The 25602-nt window shown below is 46.7% G+C and overlaps 1 protein-coding gene across 4 annotated transcripts in view; it reads right to left on the bottom strand.

Annotated features, from left to right (window-relative positions):
• Nucleotides 1–20012, bottom strand: part of FCHSD2 (FCH and double SH3 domains 2) — a 302350-nt gene extending 282338 nt beyond the window's left edge. The window contains exons 1-2 of one of the 4 annotated variants that reach the window (XM_049619346.1): nucleotides 19699–20012; nucleotides 6517–6614 (exon numbers count right to left, since the gene is read on the bottom strand). In XM_049619346.1, the coding sequence (XP_049475303.1) occupies nucleotides 6517–6614; nucleotides 19699–19713 (113 nt within the window). In that variant the 5' untranslated portion in view covers nucleotides 19714–20012. Of the gene's footprint in view, nucleotides 1–6516; nucleotides 6615–7406; nucleotides 7725–8331; nucleotides 9134–19698 lie in introns of those variants that run through there. The other 3 variants (XM_049619362.1, XM_049619338.1, XM_049619355.1) reach the window with 3 other exon arrangements.
• Nucleotides 20013–25602: the final 5590 nt, after the last annotated feature.

Below are 25602 nucleotides of genomic sequence, written 5' to 3' on the forward strand. Positions count from 1 at the left end.
GTCGGCATTAACTTTGTTTTACATTTATGAAATCTGAGGCTCAGAGAACCTTAGTAACTTCTCCAATATCACCCAAATAGTAAGCTGCAGAGCTGGGTTTCAATCTCTGGTCTACCTTCAAAGTCCTTATTCTTTCCACCACTTAAGTAATTCTCAAAATTTAGTGCACGTATGAATCACTTCAGGTGATTCTTCCAGAGTGGGAAAAATAGTGCAAATATAGTATATACTTGCAAGTCAAATAGCTTACATATATATATGTGTGTATATATATATATATGTAAGCTATTTGACTTGCAAGTCAAATATACACACATATATATATATACACATATACATACATACACACACACATATATACGTAGTTGAAGAACTTACAACACAAGAAGACAAAACCCAGTTTAAAAATGGGCAAAGGATCTGAATAGACATTTCCCCAAAGAAGATATACAAATGGCCAATAAGCAGATGAAAAAATGCTCAATATCACAGGCTATTAGAGAAATGCAAATAAAAGCCACAATGACACCACTTCATGCCCGCTAGGATGGCTATAATCAAAAGACAGACAATAACAAGCATTAGCAAGGATATGGAAAAACTGGAACCTTCGTGACATTATTGCTGTGGGAATAAAAAATGGTGCAGCCACTTTGGAAATCAATTTGAAAGTTCCTCAAAAAGTTAAACAGGAAAAAAAAAAAAAAGTTAAACAGAGTTACCACATGACCCTAGCAATTCTACTACTAGGTATAAAAATGAAAACATGAAATCCACACAAAATTTGTACATGAGTGTTCAAAAGGAACATTATTCATAATAGCCAAAAAATCCATCAAATGATAAGTGGATTAATAAAATGTGATGGCATATCCATACAACAGAGTATTATTTAGCAATAAAAAGGAATGAAGTACTGGCTATAACATGGATGAACCCTGGAAACATTAGGCTAAGCAAAAGCTAGTCACAGAACCACACAGTGTCTGATTCCATTTTTACAGATTCCATTTCTATAGACAGGGAAGGTAACTGCTTAAGGCTGGAGAAAATTATGGAAAGTGACTGCTAATAAATACAGCACTTCTTTCTGGGGGAGCAAAAATGTTCTAAAGTTAAAGTGTTGATGGTTGTACACCCCATGAATATACTAAAAAACTTTAAATAGGTTAATTGTATGGTATGTGAATTATGTCTCAAGAAAACTGTTCTCAAAAGAGTCCTGGCTGGCTCAGACGGAGTGTGTGACTATTGATCTTGGGGTTGTAAGTTTGAGCCCCATGCTGGATATAGAAACTACTTAAAATAAAAATCTTAGCGGTGCCTGGGTAGCTCAGTCAGTTAAGCATCCAACTCTTGATTTCAGTTCATGATATCACAGTTCATGAGATCAAGCCCCATGTCAGGCTCCGTGCTGACAGCACAGAGCCTGCTTGAGATTCTCTCTCTCCCTCTCTATCTGCTCCTTCCCCTACATGTGCACACACATGTGCATACAGATTCTCACTCTCAAAATAAATAAATGATAGATAGATAGATAGATAGATAGATAGACAAAAATCTTTTTTAAAAAGTCTATACCAGATTACTTCCAAGGTTCCCTTCTAGACCGAACAGTCTCTGAGACAACAAAAAAAAAAGAGAATCCATAAACAGACAAGAATCCAATCCCCAGTGAGTTCCATGAACCTACAGGTTAAAAAAGAGAACCTATAGCACAGTAATTCCTCACTTGAGGTCGCCAGACCTCCAGGTGTCTACAAAGAAAGACAGGTGCTTCTTGAGCCAGTTTCCATTTTTCAGAACATCTATGAGAAACCATATACTCAACCTTCTCTGAGGTCAAGTTTCAAGTATCTTTGCCTTTGTCTGGATTCATGTAAGTAGTTTTAAAATAGTGATTCAAAGCTGATTTACAGCTTGACGTATGAAAAGTAAAAAATAAGAAAACAAATTATTAGTTAAAATGTACTTTTTGATAGGCAAGATGTTTTTAAGAAATGGGACTTATAATGATTTCCTTGATTAAAACCTTGGGAAATACAAATAGAGGGGATCGTGCACTAGTCTAGAAAATAGAGAAATAGCATTTTTCCTCAATATGATTTACTTCATCTCACTGCGCCTCAGTTTCCATTTTCATCAACAAATGGGACAGTATCAATCAGACTCTAAAATTCTGAGATTTTGCCATATTATATAATGACCTCCTAAAAAATGTCTGCTAAGAAGTTAGTTCTTTATATTCAGAATCCCTGCAAAGAACTTTCTTTATTGCCTCTACTTAGCAAATCATAAGAATAAACAATACTAAATATGTAACATTAATAAACAATATACAGGCTGTAGTACTTAGAAATTTATAAGTCACCTTAGAAAGCAAAAAGAAAAAATAATAATAAACTAAAAAGAAAGTAAAGTGTGCTTATGTACAGCTGACAGAAAAAGCCAACAGGAAACACTTCAGTATAAAGCCTCCCCAAAGCAATGTCCCTGATTAACAACAAATGAGTTTATCTTTCTTTCTCAAATTTTACTCCGAACACACCAGCTTCCAAATACATCCCTGGAACAAATGAACTGAAGAAGGGGAGGAGAGCAAAGGAAAAATACTGTATCATAATTGGTTTCCTCCCTTCAAAATTCCAGAAGATGAAAAGTGGGGGAAGGGAGTGGAAACTAACCACAACCCAGCATGAAATTCTCCTATTTAGAGCTTAACACATGATATCTCCTATTACATCTCCTACTTACAGCTTAATAATTATTGTGGTCTTTTACTTCTTCACTTTTTTTTTTTTAAATCATAAAAATTTTTCTCTACTATCAATTTTTTTATATTAAGAAAAGTTGGGGGACCTGGCTGGCTCAGTCAGAGGAGCGTGTGACTCTGGACCTTGGGCTCGTGAGTTCAAGCCCCACATTGGGTATGGAAATTACTTAAATAAATAAAATCTTGAAAGAAAGAAAGAAAGAAAGAAAGAAAGAAAGAAAGAAAGAAAGAAAAGAAAGAAAAGGAAAGAAAAGAAAAGAAAAGAAAAGAGAAAAGAAAAGAAAGAAAAGCAAAACAAAGCTATTTGCTTTTTAGTGATTCACACTAACCTAAATTGAACATAACACTGATGGGGGAGAGGGGGCACTGGTGAGAAGGACTATCATTTGTGGGGTTTTGGGAAAGAGAAAAGCAGGGGTGCCTGGCTAGCTTAGTCGGTAGAGCATGCAACTCTTAATACCCAGGTTGTGAGTTCAAGTCCCAGATTGGAATAGAGATAACTTAAAAAAAAAAAAAAAGAAAAATGGCAGGCAAGATCTTTTACAATATAATACATACTGTATTATACACCTGAACCCAAGTTCAGAGGTTTCTAATGAATTTTTTAAAATGTCATTTGACTTGATAGGACAGACCAGAAAGGCAGACTATCCCCTTCCTCAAGCAACTAAAGTTATTATAAATACCAACAATACACAATTTTCAACTTCCAATTCAATATTATCATTGAGAAAAAAGGAAGTTAGAAACCTAAATTCACGTTTTAGTAGGTAATATAGCATTCTGCTCACAACTATAAAGGAGTGAAGGGATTCATTCCAATAATTTAACATAAAAGAAGAACACACTGACTCACTGTAATAAAGACTCTATTAATCCCTGGGAACACCAACCATCTCTGTATTTACATAGTATATGTAAATATAGACATACTCAACATCAAATAGCACGGTAGGTTTTAAACTACCCACATGAGGGGCACCTGGGTGGTTCAGTCGATTGAGCGTCTGACTCTAGGTTTCAGCTCAGGTCATGATCTCATGGTTAGTGAGTTCGAGTCCCTGCACTGTTTAGTGCAGAGCCTACTTGGGATCCTCTTTCTCTGCCCCTTCCCTGCTCACTCACTTGCTCGCTCTCTCTCAAAATAAATACATTTTTAAATAAATAAATAAATAAATAAATATGCCCACACGAATCAAAGTGTAACACAAGCTCAACAGACACCACTCTAGCCCCCTACCAAAAGAACAATAAAACATTTCACCTAAAAACAACTAAGGTGCATTTAAATATAACCAGTTACATTCATTTAACAATTCTGCCAGCCTAAAAGGGTACAAAGATACAAAAATGACTTAGCCTCTCACTTCAAGGAGTTCACATGAGCCGGGAAGCCAGAAGCATGTGCAAAATCAAAATTCTTTGAGATCACAAAGAACAAACTTGCAAATTTAGTGGTAAGCAGAATTTGCCAGGTGAAAAAGTAGGAGGAAGGGTATCAACAGGCAAGGAGACTGGCATATATAAAGGCATGAATGTAAAGAGCACAATTAGATAACCAGAAGTCCTGAGTTGCCAGGGCAAGGAGATTAAGGAAGGATGAATAAGCATGAAATGGTAGTATTACGCCAGGAAAGGAAGCTTGTGGCTAGGTTGCAGAAGGCCATATATGCTACAACGAGGTGTATGATCTTTATCCAAAAGGCCACAGAGAACCCAATATAAAATAAACTGTTTTTATCTTATTATTTTTTTATTTTAGAGAGCATGCGCACAGGAGAGCAGGGCAGAGTGAGAGAGAATCTTAACAGACTCCATGCTCAGCGCAGGGCCTGACACAGGGCTGGATCCCACGACCCTGGGATCATGACCTGAGCCAAAATCAAGAGACGCTCAACTGACTGAGCCACCCAGGCATCCCAAACAACATTTTTAGAAAGCCAGCTGGTGACAATGTGGAAGACAGACATAAGGGGGGGGGGGGGGGGGGGGGGGGGGGGGGGGTTAGAAAATATGAGAACACTACTGCAAGAATTAGGATATTATTGAAATAACGTAAGTGAAATGTGATAGGTCAGCAATAATAGAAACAACTAAATAATAGCACACCAAACTATATCAATTTAGCAGTGACTGTGTATCCCTATACTTGACCATAAGCTCCTATACCAAGGTATAGGCAAAAGGGGAAAAACAGAAAAGAATGTAAACAAGAAATCTCTAGAATATATAATTAGCAGGACTTAAGGACCACTGACCATCCAGACCCAACAGAAGATCTTTACTTACACACTAATTTGGCCTTTCTGAATTGCTTCTGAAAATTTATTACTTTCTTCATTTAGAAATTTCTACTAAGATAGCTTATTTCACTTAATGGATGCTAAAAATTTTGAGTTTTTAACCATTTGAAGAGTTTCATGTATGTTACACAGGAATTATTTAAGTCTAAAAATTTCCCTGTGGCCACATGAAAAACAAAAAAATAAATGCAGAATACTTTTCAGTCAGAAAACACTGATCTTATCCAAGTTTGGATACAACTAACTTTATATACCTTACTAAGAAACCCTGAAAATACAGCAGAAATACTCACAAATAGCACCTAAATTAAATATGGGGGAGGAAAAAAGAAGCTCTTTAAACCTTTGGGCTCCAAACAATTCAGGTATCCAAACACATATAATTTTATTACAACACACAGTTCATATTTTTCATGAAACTAACATGTAATTATGCACCACAGGAAAAATAGGTAACTGATAAAGCTTACGGACCCAACTCCAATTTGATAAATGTGTTACTAAAGGGAAATAAGAATTGCAGCCACTCTGTTTCAACACACAAATTATCTTCCATCATTTTCTTTTAATTTTTTTTTAATGTTTATTTGAGAAAGTGACAGAGCATGAGCGGGGGAGGAGCAGAGAGAGGGAGACACAGAATCTGAAGCAGGCTCCAGGCTCTGAGCTGTCAGCACAGAGCCCGACGCGGGGCTCAAACTCACAAACTGCAAGACCATGACCTGAGCTGAAGTCACATGCTTAATCGACTGAGCCACCCAGGTGCCCCGCCCCCCCATCATTTTCAAAAATATGTTTGTTGAGCTGTCAATTTGTATTACAGGATTATTAAAAGAGTGGTGTTTCTTTCAGTAAAATGAGTCATGCTTCCCTCAATAAAGATGCTGATTTTCACAATGCTGGCAAGATAGTTTATCTACTTGAAGTTATCTTAATTATGAATATAGGTAATGACAAAATATGATAAACACATTTCCCACTAAATTTAATGTTCAAAGACAAAATTATATTTGTCATGTTCTAACAAACAGTGTTAGTGTGCAATCATCTGAGGTTGACTGGCTCACCCTCAGACATTAACCATTAACCAGAGGTGTCAGTTAAAAAATCTATGTGAAATCATTAAAGTCAGTAAATGTTACAATTCAGTAGAAAGACTATTTAAGAATTTCTACTTCAATGATTATAATTTGACTAATAAACTTTTAAGACCCTTGTTTTTTCATGACAGTATGTGTAGGTCATAGGTTCCCCCACTAAAGGAAAAAAAGTTTGCATTGCGTTAGTTCCAGTTATAATTTCTAGCTGAGTCAAAGCTCTAACAGCCTTAAAGCAGGAAATCCAAAAGGAAATTCCATCATTAGTTCCTGGGGCTTGGTAACTCAATGGTTCTTTGAAACAAAGATATAAAAGTTCTCAAACTATTTACTATAATCTTACCTCATATCTTCAAGCAAATCACATTCTGCTTGATGTTTGGCTTGAAGTTTTGTCATCTGCTCAACTTGAGTGTTTTTCAGTTCTTGTGTAACTTTCACCTAAAATATATCATACATTTATGAAGGCCTTACTGCAACCTTAACAACAAAATAATTAAGCAAAATACTTAATACTTGTCAGAATATAGAACTCTTGCTCACTTCTGTAAAGGCCATAAATCCATTATTAGCCACCTTATTTTGTTCTACTGACGATACTTAATGAGAAAACTAGGCAAATAACCTGAAAGAGGTTAAATGAAAGTAAAAGAGTATAAAAATTACACAATGAATAAGTGCAAAATAAGCTTCCAGTCATTCCATTTCATGCACAAGCTCAGTACACATGTAGTAGATCTTCTGAAGAGTTTTACAAGGCCCCTGTCTTCTATTTCTTCCAAAAAAGACAAAGATTTCAACCACCAGGGGAGGTGAGCTGAGTATAGATGGCAGAAGGGAGTATAGGAATGCCTAATATCTAAGGACCGAAATTTACACAATCATGAAATCATATGCATAAATTGACTACATAAATTATTCCATAATGGCTGCGAGAAAGCACACTGTCTCTCAGGATGATGCCCTCCACTCGCTGACAGCCCATCAAATCACAATCTCTTTCTCACAAAGGAGAAAGCAAAAGTGACCTTCCAGCATATGCAGTGCTTTTAAGCCACCCCAGCAAGCCGGTCCCCGTGGCGGCTCCACTTCAAACAGAACAGCAAATGCAAGCTGGCCAGTGCCTCTCGCCAGGGTTCCAGGTTACAGTGGGCCTGGAATCCGCCCCCCCAACCAGAGCCGTGCTAACCCGGAGGGGTGGGGGGTACATGTGTGAAAGAAAAAAAGACTCACTTAACTGGAGAAACCCGGATTAAGAAAGAGAAAGAAGCAGACACGAGCGAGTTAGGTTTGTCCACGAGGGGAGGACAGAACAGCCTTCTCCACCCAATGCCCAGAGTAGACACTAAGTAACCATCTGCAGGATTAAAAAGACAAGGACACAGCCTCAGCCCCTGGGAACTCTGGCGAAGAGGACAGTGAAACAGTTCTCGAAGGGCGCTGGGGGGAAGCGGCTGACACGCCGAGAGCACCCGTCACTCCCACCCCAAGCCCAGATCGCCGTGCACACGCCACGCACTGCCCATTTCACGCTCTCTGGGAGCAGCACCACTGTCTCAAGGCCCCCTAGCTGGAGGGGCGGGGCAGGATTGGGGGTGGGGGGAGAAAGGCATAATTTCTTGTTTTCCCCTGGGGTGGGGGGCGGTAACTAGTCCAACTTCTCGGGCGCCCCGTGGGAAAAGCAGGCCGAACCTTACGGCTAAGACTAGAAACAAATTCCCTGAAAATTTGCAAACGGACGAGGGTGGCGACAAGCAGCTGGAGGGCTCAAATCAGGCACAGACTAAACAATCACACAAGCACAGGCTCTGCAAAGCTGCAGGGGCTCCCCGCCTCCCCTAGGTGCAGCCCCGAGAATGCACTTTGCAGCGAGCAGCACTGCCATGCGCGCGCGCACACAAATGCACACCCGAAACTCTGTGAAATGTCTAGGGGTCTCCAGTGCGGTGGAAGGGACGAGCCCGGGTCGCCCCTCCGTCGGAAAGACACCTCATTCGCGTGGCCCCCTCCTGGAGCCGCCGGCAACTCGGTGACAAGCCCGAGGCGACGGCGGTCACGGCCCCTAGCGAAAAGGGGGAGGGGACGCAGCGGGTCGCCCCAGCCGCGTCCCTTGTACACATCCCTCCCAAACCCCAAAGCCCCCCGGCTGCACTCTAACCTTCCTCGGCGGCGGCTGCATGATGCTGAAGGGACATCAATCCTCCCCCGACGGCGGCGTCAGCTAGGACGAGGAGGTGGAGGGCCGTGAGGAGGGGAGGCCCCGCAAGCGAGTCTGTGTGTGTAAGGAGAGCCTGAGAACGAGAACTCCCCCGGCAGGGAGCAAGGCCGGCGGGCGGCTGGAGGACCCGGGTCGGAGGGCGAGTGTGAAGAGAAGGAGGAGGAGCGCCGGGAAGGCCTGGGGCTCGGACGGCCCGGGGGGTGTGTGAGGGAAGGAGGCGGAGACCGCAAGGGGGCGGGGGCCCTAGAGCTGGGGCGCAGGGTCTCCTAGCTCGCCGAGCGGCTCTCGAACAGCAGCGTCGTCCGGCTCCCCGCCCGCCGGCGCCGCAGCTCCTAGCAGACGCGGCCCCCCGCCCCCACTCAGGCAGCCCAGCCCTCGCTGGGCCCAGCGCCCCCGCCCGTCCCGGGGAGGTGGAAGGCGGCGCCGCGCTCTCGGCTTCGGCTCCTCCACTCAGGCCGCGGGAATTTCCGGCCCCACCAAGTGGCGCAGCGCCCCGCTCCGGCGGCGGAGGGGACAACTCAGTCCAGAGCTGGGTTCGAGGGGCCGGGCCACACTGCAGGGAAGGAGCGTGGCGGCGGCGTGGGGCTCTGGATCTCGGTGGGGGGGAACTAACGGATCGGTCGGAGAATAGAAGGGATAGAAACGCTAGCGGAGCACGAAAATCCCCCCCCTCTCTCCGAGAGTGGCACGTTCCAAACGCCTCTTGTCCTCCCTCCCCCACACTGGGAGCCAGACGGGGGCTTCCCGCGCGCTTTCCCGCCAGCCGTCCGGGCACGCGCCTGCAGTCGGAGCCGCGCACGTGGGCGGGAGAGAGCTCCGCGCCGACGCACGCGCACAAGCCGCCCCCACCTCCTACAGGTTTTTGGGCCGCAGCGTTTCTGTGTCCGTGTGTGTGTGTTTAGGGGGACGACGCTCTGAAGTTTTTACCTTGGGGCGGAGGGTAGCATGCTTGTAGCTGCAGGAGAGTTCTGTTTTTTCCTTCTTTTCGGTCCTCAAACACCCCTCTCTGGTGAGCGAATGGGTTAGCCAAATAGGCAAGCATGAAGGGGGCGAGCGTGGACAAGTCCTTTCTCAGCGGGCCGCAGGTGTCTGACTGTTGTGGGGGCGGGACAGGGGGGTGTCTAGTTGCCTTGCAAAGGAGAAAGTGCTCTCTGGTGCGGGGCATTCAAGTCAAAGAGCACGGACTCTCTGCTGGAAGGGAACCTCGAGGTTAAGACCAGGATCCCCAATTCACAGATAGGGAGGCTAATACCCTTAGAAGAGGGGAGACTTTATGTAGGTCACACAGCACGACTACACTCTATGGGTCATAAACGTGTGCCAATGATAACTGTGAGAAAAAGTAAAGGAGGCAGCAAGGGCAACGGAGGGAACTCGTGTCTGGATCTCAGTCCACTCTGCCTGCCTCTATGTAGCTGGGTATGTAGCTCCACCTTCCTCATCTGCCAGTGAGGCTGTTCATCCACGCAGCCCCCTCCCCACACATCAAGACCATCTGGGGGTAGGGTTTTCAGCCTTTCTTGAGCTGCTTAGAAGAATGAAAATACCTCTTCCGGAGCCACATGGATGTGCGAAGAGTGAACTAGATTGCCCCACAGTTTTATCAGAAGTTGGAGTACCGGACGCCTGTTCTCAGAAGAGTAGTCAGGCAAAAGAGGAAAGTGAGGCCTGGAGAGACCCAAGTATATTGCCCAAGGCCACAACTGGCGAGAAATTGGTTCAAGATGGAACTTGAACCCAGGTTGTTCACACTGAATTACCTAGATTCTTGTACAAGAAGGCTATGCATGAGCTAGATTGTGTAGGAACCAGGAAATCAGGCTTGCTTTTTCTAATTTCCTTGAGGCCATTCAAAAATCAGCCCTTCACCAGAGTCCTCAATTACCATCAGGGAACGCCTGGGGCAATGGAATAAGTGGGTGGAGACCCAACTCCCCGACAGCTGTGGGGCAGCAGCTAGAGCCCAGGCAAGAGGTAGCCAGGCTGGGCTCCAATCTCCGCTCCAGCACCAATTAATTGTGAGGCTTTGAGCTAGTCAGTTTCACTGCTTTCAGCCTTTACTTTCTGGCTTGTAAAATGGGGATATAATACCAGCCCCACAGGCTTGTATTAATAGAATTCCTTCTACCACAGGCTCTGGCACATAGTCGGTGATCAATAATTGCTTACTGATTTATCATTCATTCAAAAAACATTTGCTGCGTCCTGCTTTGTGCCAAGCCTTGTGCCAGACACTGGGAATACAGATTCTTAAGAGCAAGACAGAATCAGCCTCAGCCTTCACCAAGGCTGATTTCCAGACCAGCCATTCCATGCATGTTACTAAGATAGTGGGGGTGGGGTGGGGGGTGGGTAACAGTGCTTTCCTAGACACAGTGTTATGCACACAAAGGTGCTTTACAAAGATTTGCTGGATCTTAGTCCTGGGTGCAACTAGTCTGGCCCAGAGATTATCCTCCCTTCACCTCTCTTTTATAGAAGTGAGGACTAGGGGTATAAAATTGCTAGATGTTATGAGATTCGGGATCTAACCTCTACTACTGATATGCTGGGCCTTCTCTGAGCCTTGGTCCCCAACCACAGAATAAGGTAAGTGAATGAGCCTGGAATTTAGTAGGCTCTTTACAGATGAAGTACAACCCTGGGGCTTTATTTTATGGGTTTAGGAGGGCATCCTCCACCTGATTTGCCATTATTCTAAAACCAGGAACGGCATTGACTTTCTGAGATGATTTTCTTTGGAGGTGTAATAAATAACAGGCAACACCAGATGGACTTACCTGCTGGGTGCTTTTTCAAAAATGTGGTTTAAAACAAGAAATGTGTTTAACATTTACTAAATGCCTTTCCCAAAACCCCAACTTTCATATTACTTTTCTGGGCTAATCTTCACTATAATCCTGTGAAAGAGTGTTATTTTATTCATTTTACAAATGAGTAACTGGAAGCTCAGTGAAGGTAAGTGATTTGCCCTGAAGTGATGGATTTGGGACCAGAATCCAGTTCTCCCATTTGCCTCTTGTTCAGGGAATTGAGAGTTCACCCAGGAAAAATGCAGACTCAGGAGGATACAACCGTATATTCCTAACTTCACAGGGATGGGAAAGGGATTTCTGTGACTTATACAAGCCTGACTTAAAATGTACCCCTTTGAACCAGGCTGGGAACTTCCAGAGCCTTGCTCCTGTAGTGCAAGCAAGCACTGTGCTACCAGATGTAAGATCCCTTGACACTGTTTGGGGGAAATACCACAGAGCTGTCCTGTGACCACAGAGCAGCATGCGTTATAGCCCCAGAGACCGAACTGGGACTGGTCTCAGCTGTATTTAAGGAAGAAGGTTTTCCAGACCAACCTGCCCTTAGAAGGGGTGAGCTCCCCCATCCCTGGAGCAGTGCAAGTAGATGCTAACTCCCTTCCATCAAGGAGGCCACAGGTGGGATTCTTACCCTGGGAAGGAATTAATAACAGCTACCATTTATTTTGCCTCTTCGATGTTTCAGGGATTGAAGTAGGCATATTATTTACATTGTTTCTAACCTTCACAACTTCTCATGATACATATGACCCCGTTTCACAGATTTTACAGACTAAAGATCAGAAGTGAAATGACCAGCCCAAGGTCACACAGCTAGGACAGGAGAGCCAGGCCTGGCCCCTGGCTTCCTGTGATTCTGAAGCTATGCTCTTCCTCCAGCATGCTGCTGTACAATCTCCCAGAAGGAATGTGATTCTAAATTTAAGTGAGATCCAGGATTAAAAGATGACTAGAGCAGGCATATGAGTGAGCATTGAAAGATAAGCTATCCCAATATTCCACAGAACTCCCAGGGGAAACTGCAGGGATACGAAGTGTACAGCAGCCCTTGAGCATGATTAGAATGTGAATGGCACCCCACCACAGTTCAAAGTGGCCACCCAGGACAGATTGGCACTCCACCCAAGGCTCTAGAGATGGTGGCCACCATCCCATATGCCCAGACTGTACCAATGCACTTCCCACCCTCCTCACAGCTAGGGTTCACAGCCCTCACTCCATTTCCTGCTGTCTCATTATCTGCCACTCACATTGGTTCAGGCTGCTGGGGAATACCTATTAGCTCATCCAAATGCTAGCTATTCCCTGTTTGAGCCCCACTGAGGCTAGCTGACGCTGCTGTTACAAATAATGCAGTCTGTGGATCCTATCCCCATTACCTCCCTTCTACCCTAATCACCTTTCTTTCCCCTGTACTTCCACTCCCCCCCCACCCCCCCCACACACATATCAACCTTTGCTCCTGCCTAAACTAATTTCCTCAACACAGCCCTCTGGTAAACCTGGTATGGGAGTATGCCCGTCTCCTCCATTAGCTCTCAAGACAGAATCACAGCCTGCTGGAATGACGTCTCAAGATCAGTGGCCAGCAGAAGAGGACCGGGGCTCTTCCTAGGACACAAAGTGAGTTTGTGGCAGAACTAGACCTTGAATTCCATCCAACATCACTCAACCTCAACCAGTCCCTTATTCTGGGTTCAGTCATAAGCAGGTCTCTGGGATGAGACCCAGGCCCTGCACTCCAGGAGCTCCCAATCTCAACACACAGACCAAAGATCTCAGCAGTGTGCCCCGAACACACAGGGCCCAGATTCCACCAGGTGGTGACAGGGATCTAAGGCCAGAGATGGGTTCCTGAGAGGCAGGCACTGGGACAGTGAATTATCTGATCAGCCTGTGCCAGGGAGTGTTACAACTTGGTGGGGATGGGAGGGGGGGTGAGAGGACAGCCAGTCCCAGGGCTATAGCAGGAGCGGACAGTCACATGGTTTTGATATCAGGAGGCAGGCAACCAAGGTTCTAGCCCTGTCTTTGCCAGGCACTTTGTGAATGTGACCTTTTGCACATCACAAATTCTGTCCTTCCTCCTAAGGAGGTGGTACAGGTTAAGTGAAATAACAGGTATGTGATCTGTAAAGAACTGAGGAGCTATGTAAGCTAGCGACTGCCTGCCTTGGGATACATCAGGGAAGGCTGAATGACCACTTATGCAGGACACCAACGAGGGCCTTCCCACTGGGAGCTGCACTGTGATTACAACTCTGGGAAACTTGGACCCGTGGGTAAAACAGTCAGGTTTGGGAGGAGGGTTGACATCAAAGGGATTGGGGGTCAGGCAAACCTGGGCTAGATGTTTGGTTCCTCTTCTGCCTAGCTTTGGGTTCTTGACCGAGTTCTGAAATCTTTCTTCAACCCAGTGCCCTCGTCCTTACAAGGGGAATAATGACTTTTGGCTGGGTTGTGGTGAGAATTAAAAATGGAAATGTTTATATAAAATGCCTGCAACTGTGCTGGCCCACAACTGTGAGTTTCCTTTGTATGCGCATGTGTTTTCCTTCAGTTTCCCTTCATTTTGTTCTGGTTTTGTTTGTAAATTTAAAAAGCAAAACACAAAAAGAGAAATTCCCATGGGAGGGGGTTGAGCCCAACTACAGTCCCAGTTTTGCCCCTGACTCACCCATGAAGACCTGGGAAGTCCCTGGCCCTCCCTCCACCTTCATTTCCTCATCTGTAACACAGGGGCTTCACCAGGGAGTTTCTTCAAAGCCCAGCCTGGCAGCTTGAGATGCTACTCCTTTGTGAGTCCCTTCCCTGGAGAGGACCCCCCAGGCCGAACCGGGGCAGGGGACAGGCAGTGACCAGGGGAAGGAGATGGAGTTGAAGGGGAGGAACAGCAGGATTGGGAGGTGGCAGGTCTACAACCACTGTGTGCTGGCCTGTGAAAGGAGGAGGCCCCACTCAGCTTAGGAAGCCTGCCACCTATTTTCCCATAGCCTGCCCAGTTAATGCCAAAACAAAACACACTTGTCTGCTCCATGCTGGAGGACAGTGGGCCAAAATGAATGTCCTGGAGGGTTGGCAGATGCCCTGGCATCCTGCCTCTCCTCCCTGGGCACCCGCCCTTCCCCTGTCTGCAGCACATCCACACACCCGTGGCCTGTGGCCTGGGCGAGCTGAACACCACCCCCAGCCAAAGCTGGCCCAGGGGGCGGAGAGGAGCTTCCTCAGGACCTGCACTTCCCCTCTCAGTTTCAGGGCTCTTAAACAGACACTCCCAACACCTAAAGCTGCCTGTCTTTCCAGTCCGGCCTTGGCCCTGAGATGTGATCTAATTCTTGCCGTGCTGCTGTGGGCAGAGAGCATGGCATCAGAATGCTGGGAGCTGCTGTCAGGCACTACAGGAGGGAATTCCCTGGCTCAGGAAAGCTCTTCCCGTGGAAGGGAGCAGGTGGTGAGTCTCCCTGAAGAGACAGACACCGCCAACGCTATAGGCAGAGCCAATCCTGGGATAAGAAGCATCAAATCCACCACCCCCACCTTCTCTCTGATGCTTGTCTACGCTGGACACAGTAATAATAATAGCTTATACTTTATAATAGTTACTGTGTGTCGGCATTCACATAAATAATTTAATTCTCACAACAACTTTGAAGTAGGTACTATTATCAGCCCCATTTTACCCTAAGGTCATTCAGCCGGTAAGTGGCAACCTGAGATTTCTACCAAATTCATTAGGTCCCTGGGCTGTGCTGTTAACTGCTATGCAAATCTGTCACCAGAAGATGGTATTCCCTGTAAAACCCAAATCCAAACTTGGAACGCGGCAAGATGTTTGCACTGGTATCCTAGAACCTAAGCATTTACCCAGACTCGCCTGAAGCTGAGAATCACCAAGGGGTGCTTGTTTAAAACACAGGGCCCTCCTTTGAGGATTCAGTAAGTGATGTGGGAAGAGGCAGTGCCTGACATGTGGAAATTGCCCAAAAAATAAAAAATAAATAAAAGTATTTGTTAAACGAATGAATGCCCTGCCTTCTCTGAGTCTCCGTTCATCTCTAAAATGGGGTTTCAGTTCCCCACCCTGCTCCATCTCTAAGTGCGGCTGTATGTGGAGCCTGTGTATCTGTACCAGCTTTGCTTGGGCATGAGGAGTTGTTTACAAGCACACCCACTGGCTCCTAATAATAGCTGTAATAACAATAGCTAACATTTCTTGAATGCTTATGGAGTACCAGGCACAGTTCTGAGGGCTTTGACTGTGTTAACCCACTGATTCTCACAACACCCAATTATTTAAACTTTAAGGATAGAGAAACTGAGGCTCAGAGAGGTTAAGCAACTTGCCCATGATCACACAATTAGTAAGAAGCAGGATTTGAACCCAAATGGTCCTACTCCAGTGTCCAGGGGTTAACTACTCTGTCATAGTTTCTGGACACACCCAGCCCCTCCTCTTGGGAACTGGGCTGCCACAGTTGGGCCAATGGTTATTGTAGTATGCAGGAAGGAGAGAATGGAAAATTAAACTAACAGAATCAAGATTTAGAACCCCCTCACTATTGTTTGAGCCTGAATAAGAAATTCCAAAGCACAAGGGCACCTGGGTGGCCCAGCCGGTTAAGGGTCCAACTTCAGCTCAGGTCGTGATCTCACAGTTTGTGAGTTTGAGCCCCATGTCAGGCCCTGTGCTGACGGCTCAGAACCTGGAGCCTGCTTCAGATTCTGTGTCTCCCTCTCTCTGCCCCTCCCCTGCTTGCGTGCACGCTCTCTCTCTTTTCTTCAAAACTAAATAAACATTTAAAAAAATTTAAGAAATTCCAAAGCACAGAATCAAAGTACTATAGTAGTTCCATGTGGGGAAGGCTGCCTCTATCTACAACAGGGGACCCCGAAAGGCTGCCCTGGAAGGGGTCTTAATGCACAGGAGGTAGACACTCCCAGGAGAGCAAACAGCACCGGCTGGATGGGCTGAGCCATGTTTGGGAACAGTCTGACTATCCCAAGAAATGAGCCTACAAAGGTGGACTGCAGTCTTGGGTCTCCCACTTGGATATTTGCTCTAAATTTTTTAAAGCAATCTTCCTTTATGATGTTTATCACGCTCTGTAATAGGCATGTGTATTGCCCATCTCACCCATCCTGTCAATGCCTCCATCCCCACAGATCTCTGGAGGAGATCTTGTTTGTCACTATATCTCTAGCACCTGGGACAAGGCATGCTGGATGGATGGATTTGAAGGCCTGAAGTCCCAAAGGTTTATCAGCCATGGAACATTAAGTGTGGGAAGCCAGGTCACAGAATAGAAGGCCCAGGACAGCATCTTAAGGAAGGGCGTACCCAAGGGCCTGTACAGGCCTGTCTTCTGTTCATATTCAGCCCTCTATCCTCACACACTGCACTGGGCCTGTGACCTCACTGTTACTCCTCCCAGATGGTTTGTGAATGTATTGACCATAAAGGAGAGGATGGGCAGGTCTGAAAGACAAGGCATCTTGGGCTGGGTCACACTAACTCCATCACCTTTCTTCCCACTTGGCACTCAGCTTGGGGTCTTGGTTAAAAGCTCAGTCAAGTTTTTGGGTTTTTTTTTTTTTACTTTTTTTTTTAATCTTTATTTATTTTTGAGAGAGAGAGAGCATGGAGAAACAGAGAGAGAAGGAGACACAGAATCCAAAGCAGGCTCTAGGCTCTGAGCTATCAGCACAGAGCCCGACGCAGGGATCGAACCCATGAACCACGAGATCATGACCTGAGCCGAAGTCGGACGCTCAACTGACTGAGCCACCCAGGTGCCCAAAAGCTCAGTCAAGTTTTAAGTCAGGCTGACCAATTTGAATTTTGGCCCTGCTACTTTCTAGCTATGTGGCCTTAATTGTATCATCTAGTTACTGCATACTCTCCAACATCATCTCACATTGGTCCTGTGACCCTGGGCTCAGCTCTCATTCTCTCTGGGCCTCCGTCACTGTGTAAGTTGGGATGGTTACTCTTGAGGCCCCCATGGCTCTACCGTTTTCTAGTTCTGTAACAATCAAGACTAAACAGTGTTTTCTAAGTGATAACAAAATGAATGTAAAGGTGAAGCTTGGGCTTTTCTCTCTGGGGCAACCAGAAAAAGCTTCTCCAACCCAGCAGTGATCACAGAGAAATAACTGGGTTAAGGCCATAGGCATCATTCAGATATTGCATCTGTGTGACAATTTTTCACACCTCTCTGGTGTTAATCGAGACAGTTAATCTCTATTTGTGCCACCGCCCTCCCCCTCCCAGACCCTTGGCCTTGCACTGTGTCCAAGGAGGCTGGGACATTTGGGCTTCATCACTTCATCCCTTGCCAATTGAGTTCCACTTGGGTTTGGACAATACAATAAGAAAACAGGACACCAGAGGATGAGAGAAGAGGAAGTTTGGGCTATTTCTCCCTCTGCTCCTTTCCTGCTTTGGTGCTTTTTCCACTTCCTTCTTGATCCTATTCCTGCCAGCCAGCCCTACTTCTCACTGGGCTTCAGTAACATGATTCCCACCCCTCCTTCAGCCCTCATCTCTGGGTAGGTGCCTCGCCATCCTTCTGTTTGTTCCTTTCACCTGCCCACACCTCAGTACAGCAGTTCCTTCAGTAAATCTCTTCACTCCAACCTTAGAGGTGAATTGCTTCCTGCCAGCCTCCTGACTAACCTAGGACCCTCCACCTGGATCTGCCTATTTGACTCATAATTCAATACATTCCTTAGAACAAAGAACCAACCAGCCTAGCCCATAAACAGCCCTCCCATGTGCCTGCTCTAGGGGAAAGCATGTGCAGTGTGGCTCCTTTGGGGCCCCCAGAGTCTGATTCTGACCTACTGTCACTCCTAAAGAACTCCTGTGGGCAGAGCCTGATGAGAAAGGGACACCTGCACCAAAGTAACATTGACTGGCATGGTGAACCAAGACCACAGAATGAAACATGACGGAGCCTCAAGACGGAGCGTGGTCACATCCCCACTTAGGCAAGGTGGGTGGCAGCGCTATGGGAATCCAGGAACCTGCACTGCTCAGGGAAGGCTCCCTGGAGGGCAGGGCAGAGCCTGGTCAGGCACCATAGGGTGCTGGAAAGGCAGAGAGAGGAAGGAGGAAGAGTTTAGCTCAGGAGAGAGTTGAGCAAATGCTTGGCAGGAAGAAGTGGGATTCATGAGGGCAGGAGTGAGGGCCAGGGACTTGGTGGGGCACACCATGTTCAGTAGCAGACTGCCCCCCTTGGCGTCCCTTGGGACATAGCCCCTTCCTTACCCTGCACTAGCCTGGATCAGGGCTCCCACATTCCCTCAGGAGCTATCCCACCTTCCTCTGGCTTGAGCTGCCTGTCACCCTAATCCTTTCACTTCCTTTGCTAACCACACCTGCCCAGACCACAGCCATAGCAGGACCTAGGTTTCAGTTCTCATTTCCTCAACATCTCTGTAGTCTCCTGAAAAGTTTCAATTTCTCAACAGGGGTTGGGTCTGACACTGATCTAGATGCCTCCTTATCATCATTCCTGCCTCTCCCCCAACCCAGGTCCACTGCCCTCCTAGCAGCAAGAGCAAGCCTTCTAATATGCTATTTTTACCATGCACGCCTCTGCTCAAGACCCTTCTATGGCTCCCCCTGCCCTATAAAATAAGCCCCACATTCTAACATGACATTCTAGGCCCTTCACCTCATGACTCCTGCTAGCCTCCCTGACCTCATCAGTTTCACGATGAGTGAACAAAGAGTTTCACACTCTTTGTTCCAAACACAACATGTATATGCATTTTTCCAGAATTCATCAGGTTCTTTTAGCAACTTCACACTTCTGAATGTGTTCTTCCCTCTGCTTTCAGCCTTCTCCCCTTTTCTCTGCCTGATAAACTCAAATTTGCTCTTTAAACCCCAGGTCAAAAACCCACTTCCTCCTGCCATCAGGTCAAACTTAATGCTCCTTCACAGACTTGTTCAGTTATTGATGACAGCACTATGTTCCGGCTGACTAGACTTCTATCTAGTTATGTCTTTCTCAACTCCCCCTTCTTTCAAGTCTGGCCCAGCTGGACTGCTGTTTTACTACGTGACCTTGGGCAAGTCACTTTACCTTCTCTGGAGCTCTCCCTGGGCCTCCAGGCTGGGTTAAGTGCTCTCTGTTGAGAGTTTTTCAGCACTTATATGTATGTTGATAATCATGATGTATCCCATGATTCTGTAACTATCTTCTGCCAGACTATGAGTCCCTTGCTGTCAAGGAAACCTGCTAGATTCCTTGTAGCCAAATTGTCTCTGTATTCCCAATGCTCACCATTCCAGAAATCCTTATATGGCACAAGCAAATTTAATCCCAATTCTGTTTTTGCAAGTATGGAGACTGGGCCCAAAGAGGCACAGAGATTTGCCCAAGCACATGAACCGGTTTCAGGGCTTTTTCCTCTGCCCTCCCCCAAGTCCTTGGGCCAGCCTACTCTCTGGACCAGAGAGCGGGCCAGCACCAGGCCTCACCTGTTGCTGTCCCATGGGCTTTCAAGGTAGAAGATACCAGATGCTCAGTTTTACTTCCCTCCTGGCTGCAGAGTGCTGAGAGCAACTGTCAGATCTCAGGCACTTCTGTTGTACTCAGAGCCAAGCTTCCTTTTCACTCCTTCCGTGGGTAGCAAACAAACCAAGGGCCACACACAGCCTCTGTGCCAGCTCCTGGGGAGTTCTGTTTCTCCTTAGGGGCCAAGCCCAGCTTTGTGGTGGACTCTCCCTAAAGATAGTCTCTAGCCTTGGAGTTTGTGGCAAAAAAGCCTCGTTACCCAAAACCCTGGAAGATTGGAGTCTGGACCTTGATGAAATGTCATATGACCTGCATGGGTTGGGGAAGTCTCACGTGAGGAAACTTCTACAGAATCATAAACTCTTAGAATCCTTGATGGAAACTATTCATTTTGCAGATAGGGACATTGTGGTCCAAAAAGGAGTTTTCCCAGAGCAGAAACCCAGTGGTATACCGGAGAGCATTTATTTGTAGGACAGCTTGAACTAAATGGTTCCAATCTGTGTTGCTCTTAAGTGCTTTTGTCAATGTAATACTGCTTTGTTTTTCTATCTCCCTTCTGCTGGCCCATCAGGTGCTTCTCTCTCAGGACCTGCTTGCAAGAGGAACTTCTCACCCCCAAGGTGGCTGACAGCTAACCTGTGAACTGTTTACAACAAGATCACCAAAGGCGCAATACTAATGTGTAAAATATGAGTAAATAGGCTCAGATCAAGTGCCTGAGGGACATCTTTGGGACATCCAGGAGCCTTTTATGCTTAAAGTTTGGTTTCTTTTCTTTATTATGATTATTAATTATTATTATTATTTAAATGTTTATTTTTGAGAGAGAGAGAGAGAGCAGGGGAGGGGCAGAAGTGGGGGGGGGCACAGAGGATCCGAAGTGGGCTCTGTGCTGACAGCAGAGTCCAATATGGGACTCAAACTTACAAACCATGAGATCATGACCTGAGCCAGAGTTGGACACTTAACCAACTGAGGCACCCAGGTGCCCCCTTTTCTTTTTTACTAAGAGAGAGAGAGAGAACATGCAAGCAGGGAAGAGGAGCAGAGAGAATCTTAAGCAGGCTCCTCGCTGAGAGCAGAGCCCAGCTCAGGGCTCAATCCCATGATCCTGGGATCATGACCTGAGCCAAAATCAAGAGTCAGATGTTCAACTTACTGAGCCACCCAGGTACCCCTTAAAGTTTGGTTTCTGCAGTCTTTCCTCAACAGAGAGAAAAGTGCAGGGACAAAGACAGGGTTTGGGAATATATTTTCACTGCTCTTTATCAGTCTTTCTCCCCAGCTCACATTTAATCCACATGTGCTTGGAGGGTGCTTTTGGAAGAAAGACAATAATTTCATCTCTACTTCTCTGATTTTGGTAACTTATATCATCCCGAAGACAAGGAGGGTTCAACCCGCAGTCAAATTCAGAAATCATTTCCTCCATCTATTCTTTTTCTTACAATTTTTATTGGGCTCATGCCAGATTAGTGCTTGGTGTATGAAGATCCAACAGGATCTTGTCTTCAGGGGACTCACTACCTGAGGCCAGAGACAGACATGTAAAGAAATCCTACATTAGACTGTGTCATGTGCCCAGGTGAGACAGTGACCAGGTTTCTCGTGGAAGGAGGTGCTTTCCCAGGATCTTGAAGGATGAATTCACCGGAGAAGGGAGGGAAGAGCTTCAAGGAGCTCTCTATATTTCGACCACCAGAGCCTGCCATCAAGCAGACCACTCCTAGATCCGACTCCCTGGCTTCTGCACAACCTTTTGCCTTTTCCCCAGGCTTTATTTACTCACTTTGTTGGTCAACAAATCTATCGTGCTCTTCATCTGTGATGGTGCTATACTGGGCCCTGTGGACTCTTGGCCTCAAGGAGACCCCAGCAGAGACAATGACTACACAGTGTGGACAGGGTGTGTGTTGGGGGGAGGACAGAACTGGAGAGCCAGCAAAGTCACCTGAGCTATTCTGGGAGGTCAGGGAAGACTCTGCAGAAAGAGACTTATGACCTGAAATCTGAGATGTGGAATTTTCTTTGATCCTCCTGACATTCCTCTAAGGTAGGTCTTATTTTCTCCATTGTAGAGGTGATAAAAATGTCAGTGCCTTACCCAAGATCATATGGTTAGTAAGTGGGGTGGGGAGTATCCACCCCTGGGGCACCCAGCAGTGGAGTCAGAGGGGAGCACCACTGGAAGGCTGGGCCTAGGGAAATGGAGGGAGGTGGGATGTTCAGAGGCATGGAGGGAGGAACAGAAGCTGAAAGTCCGGAGCTGGGTGAAACCAGCAGGACATGCCATCTTCCCTACACACAGGGGAGCAGAGGAGGGGATAGAAATTCCCAACAGGACATCAGTTCATGGCTTCAGAACAGCAGAGCTGGCTCAGTCCTTGGACCCCATCTCATTCAGCCCTCATGAAACTGAGGATCATCCAGAGCAAATGATGAGGACATACAGCATCACAGCGGCTGGCCCTGGACTGGAACCCGAGCTCTGTCCCCTAGCCCAAGGCTCCATGCACAGCCCTGGCTGGCACTACATCATTTAATCTAATCTACATTTACTTATGTGCACTCTGGATCAGACACTCTTCCAGGCACCATGGAGACCATAGGGATCCTCCCCACCTCTGCTGTCAGGGGCTTACAGGAGCTTAGCTGGAATGGGGAAGTCAGATCCGGTTTACAGATTCCATGCAGCGTATAAGAAGTAGGGTGGCAGCAGACATAAATAGAGTGGTAGGGAGTGTGGTAGGGAGGACACTAGTGTCCAAGTGTCCTGGGCAAGTCCTTAGACCTCAGTTCTCCCATCTGTTCCAAGAAGGGACTGTACTCAACAATGTCTGAGGTCTCTCTGTTTAGGCAGTCAGGCCTCTACCCACGCCTGCCTTGCAGGGGTTGGGTGGTGGGCTGGGTGGTGGGAGCAGAGGAAGTGGCTTGAGCTGCTTGACCCATTACCAGCAGAGAAATCACAGACTCAGCTCTCAGACATCTGGGAGGCGTTGGGCAGCTGGAGTATTTTTAGAAGGCCAGAGGCAGACATGACCGGAATCCTGGGCGTTGCTGAGCCAAAGAAGCTGGGAGGCCAGCAGAGGGTAAATCAAGAAAGGTGGCCCCAAGTGCTGGTTCTTACTTCATCAAGGTCAGCTGGCCTTCCCTGTCCCTGGAGGCCAGTGCTCAGGCCTGTTGTGTTCAAGTTCTGGTGTCCCTGAGGTGCCATTGATCACTGATTGGCTTCCTTCTGGGTAGTCAGGTGCAAAACTGGCCTCAGGGGAAGGATGTTTGTCTGCAGCACTTACTTCCTTTAATTCCTTCAGCTAGCTGAGTGCTTTCTGTGGTCCAGGTGAGCTGCTGGGCCCTAAGGATATGGAAAGAAAGAAAGCAACCTGGGAGGCTCAGTGCTCAGATTCCTTAAAGAGGTAGGGGTGGGGGAGGGACAGGGGCACAGACTGTAATAACACCCTGAGATCACTCTGGCAGAGGAGGACATGTGGCTCTAGGGGAGCTTGGAGGAGGCCTTTTGGCTTCCCGGGCCTGCAACAAAGACCAGATGATTATCTGTGGACAAAAATGTAAGCTGCAAACTAGGCGGCAAGCTCTGGATTAAAACTACAGGGTGATTATCAGTCTTTTCTAGAGCCATACCTTTTCCTTTTGCATTATTTCCGAAAAATGATGTCTCAGAATTAGAGTAAACGGTAAGATGATCTTTTCAGCTCTGGACCTATTACCATGGCAGCTCTAACAAACAGATGCTCCTGCCCCCTTCCCCTCAACACATTCCCACCAGTCCCTCCTGGCAAGTCCCCTCCATGATATTACAGATGAAGACCCAAGACCCAGAAAGGGGCATGTCCAGCTCAGGATCCCTCAGGAAGGACTCTGACCTCTGTCTAGAACCTGCAGATGTCCACGTGGTCAAAACCACAGGAAAGACACTCCCAAGCCCCGTCACAGGGCAAGGGCTGAAGTGTGGGGTGAGCAGAGGGCAGGAGTCCAGCCCCACACTGTCCAGTCCCATCACAACGGACTCTGCAGTTTAGACCTGGCCTGTTCCCACCCCCTCCCCATCTGTTCTTCCAGCCCAGCATTTCTCAAACAAGGCTCTTCAATTTCTTTCTTTTTTTTTTTCCAGGCTCCTCAGTTTCTTGAGGGTTTCCGGACTTAGTCATGAATGTCTACAAATTTTCTACCTGAATATTTATTTATTTGAGAGAGAGAGAGAAAGAAAGAAAGAGAGAATCTCAAGCAGATTCCATGCTCAGGGTGGAACCCAATATGGGGCTCGATCCCAAGACCCTGGGATCATGACCTGAACCGAAATCAAGAGTCAGACACACACTAACTGAGCCACCCAGGCACCCCACTTTCTGAATTTTTAAATGTAGTACCTTCAGTTTAATGATAAGCTAAACAAATTAATAGGGTATTTTGGCTTAGTTGGAACGCAGGGCATCAAATAAAAGAAGCTACTCTGAGTGTCAGTGCCTGTGTCTGGGTTTATCAGCAAACGAGTGCCAAAGAATCGCCTAAAGTGACCACATTCGATTTCAGTGCAGTATCTGAAGCTGACTTACTAAGTCGGAGATTCACTGCTCTACTAAATTGCTTATTTCTTTCCTGCAAGATTCTGGACTCTGAAGAGAAAAACTTCAGTTGGGGTCAGATGGCCTGGGTTCTAATTTTGTGTCTGTTCCCAGCTCACTGAATAGACTTGAACAACTCCTTACTTGAGTCTAGGTCTGGGTCTAGGTTTCTTCACTTGTAAAATGGTTAGTTTGGGTGAGAGTCCCCAGGGCTCCATCTGGCTCTCGTGTGACAGGATTCCAAATTGTGATGAGCTACCTTCTTATCTCCACCCAGTCCCCCAGCCCCTACTCCCCACCCACCACATACCACACCTACCCCCAGTGCAGCCCTGGGCTGCTGGGTGGAGACAGAGGCAGAGAAGTGGAGCATCCTAGAAGGCAGGTATCAGGCAAAGATAAAGGACACAGCCCAAGGGGGTTTGCAGGTCATCAGGAAGAAAGATACTAGGCCAAAGAGAGCTCTTAACAACCAGCCAAAGTCTCAGCTAAGACATAACCTAAAAAGCCTGGAGACTTCTTCCAGGGTGGTGGGATTCCACATCCTGGGCTCCTATAAGGCCTGGAGCTTAGCTTTCACTTGTGTGGGGTTCTCCTCTGAGGCTCCCCAGCAGGCCATACCCCATCCCACCCTATTCATCCCTCCATCAAGGGACCTGAGCCACCCTCTCTTCTCCCTGCCCCCTTCCCTGCTCACACTGGGGCCTCAGGGCACAGGGTTCCCTAGGCAGTGCTGAAGCTACCTTCTCTGACTGGCCCACCTTCCTCCATCTACCCCTTGGACCTGCCCATCTCCCATAGATTGCCTAGATTTCAAATTGGGAGCCCTCTCTGTCAGGAAGCCTTCCCAGATCCTCCATTCAGGCAGGGTCAGGGCCTTCATCCCTCACCCCATAGTCTGTATTAACCTCTGTCTCTGTGGCTGATCCATTGTGTTTTCTGCCCATCTCTCCCTCTAGACTCTCTGCTGCCTGTGTTAACTCAGACATTGTGGAGATGATATTTTTAAAAATTGCATAAAATGACATAAAAATGACATAAAAAAAGCTAAGAGCTTTTTAATTTAACAAAATTTTTCAGAAATCAGCTCTATGCTGGGCACTGCTTTGTGACAAGCTGTGCTCAAGGTTAACTCTGGCCCTCAGGCCTTTTTCATCAGAGTTGTTCTAGTGTAAACTTGCTGTTTGCCCCCCCCCCCCTCAGGGCTGGGAGTAGGGGGTCTGCCTTGCTTGGTAGAAGGTTCGAAGCTCTGTCTCTAGGCCAGGGAATTTTAAGTCTGGTGGA

The sequence above is a fragment of the Panthera uncia genome, chromosome D1 (genome assembly GCF_023721935.1).
Source record: "Panthera uncia isolate 11264 chromosome D1, Puncia_PCG_1.0, whole genome shotgun sequence".
NCBI lineage: Eukaryota > Metazoa > Chordata > Mammalia > Carnivora > Felidae > Panthera > Panthera uncia.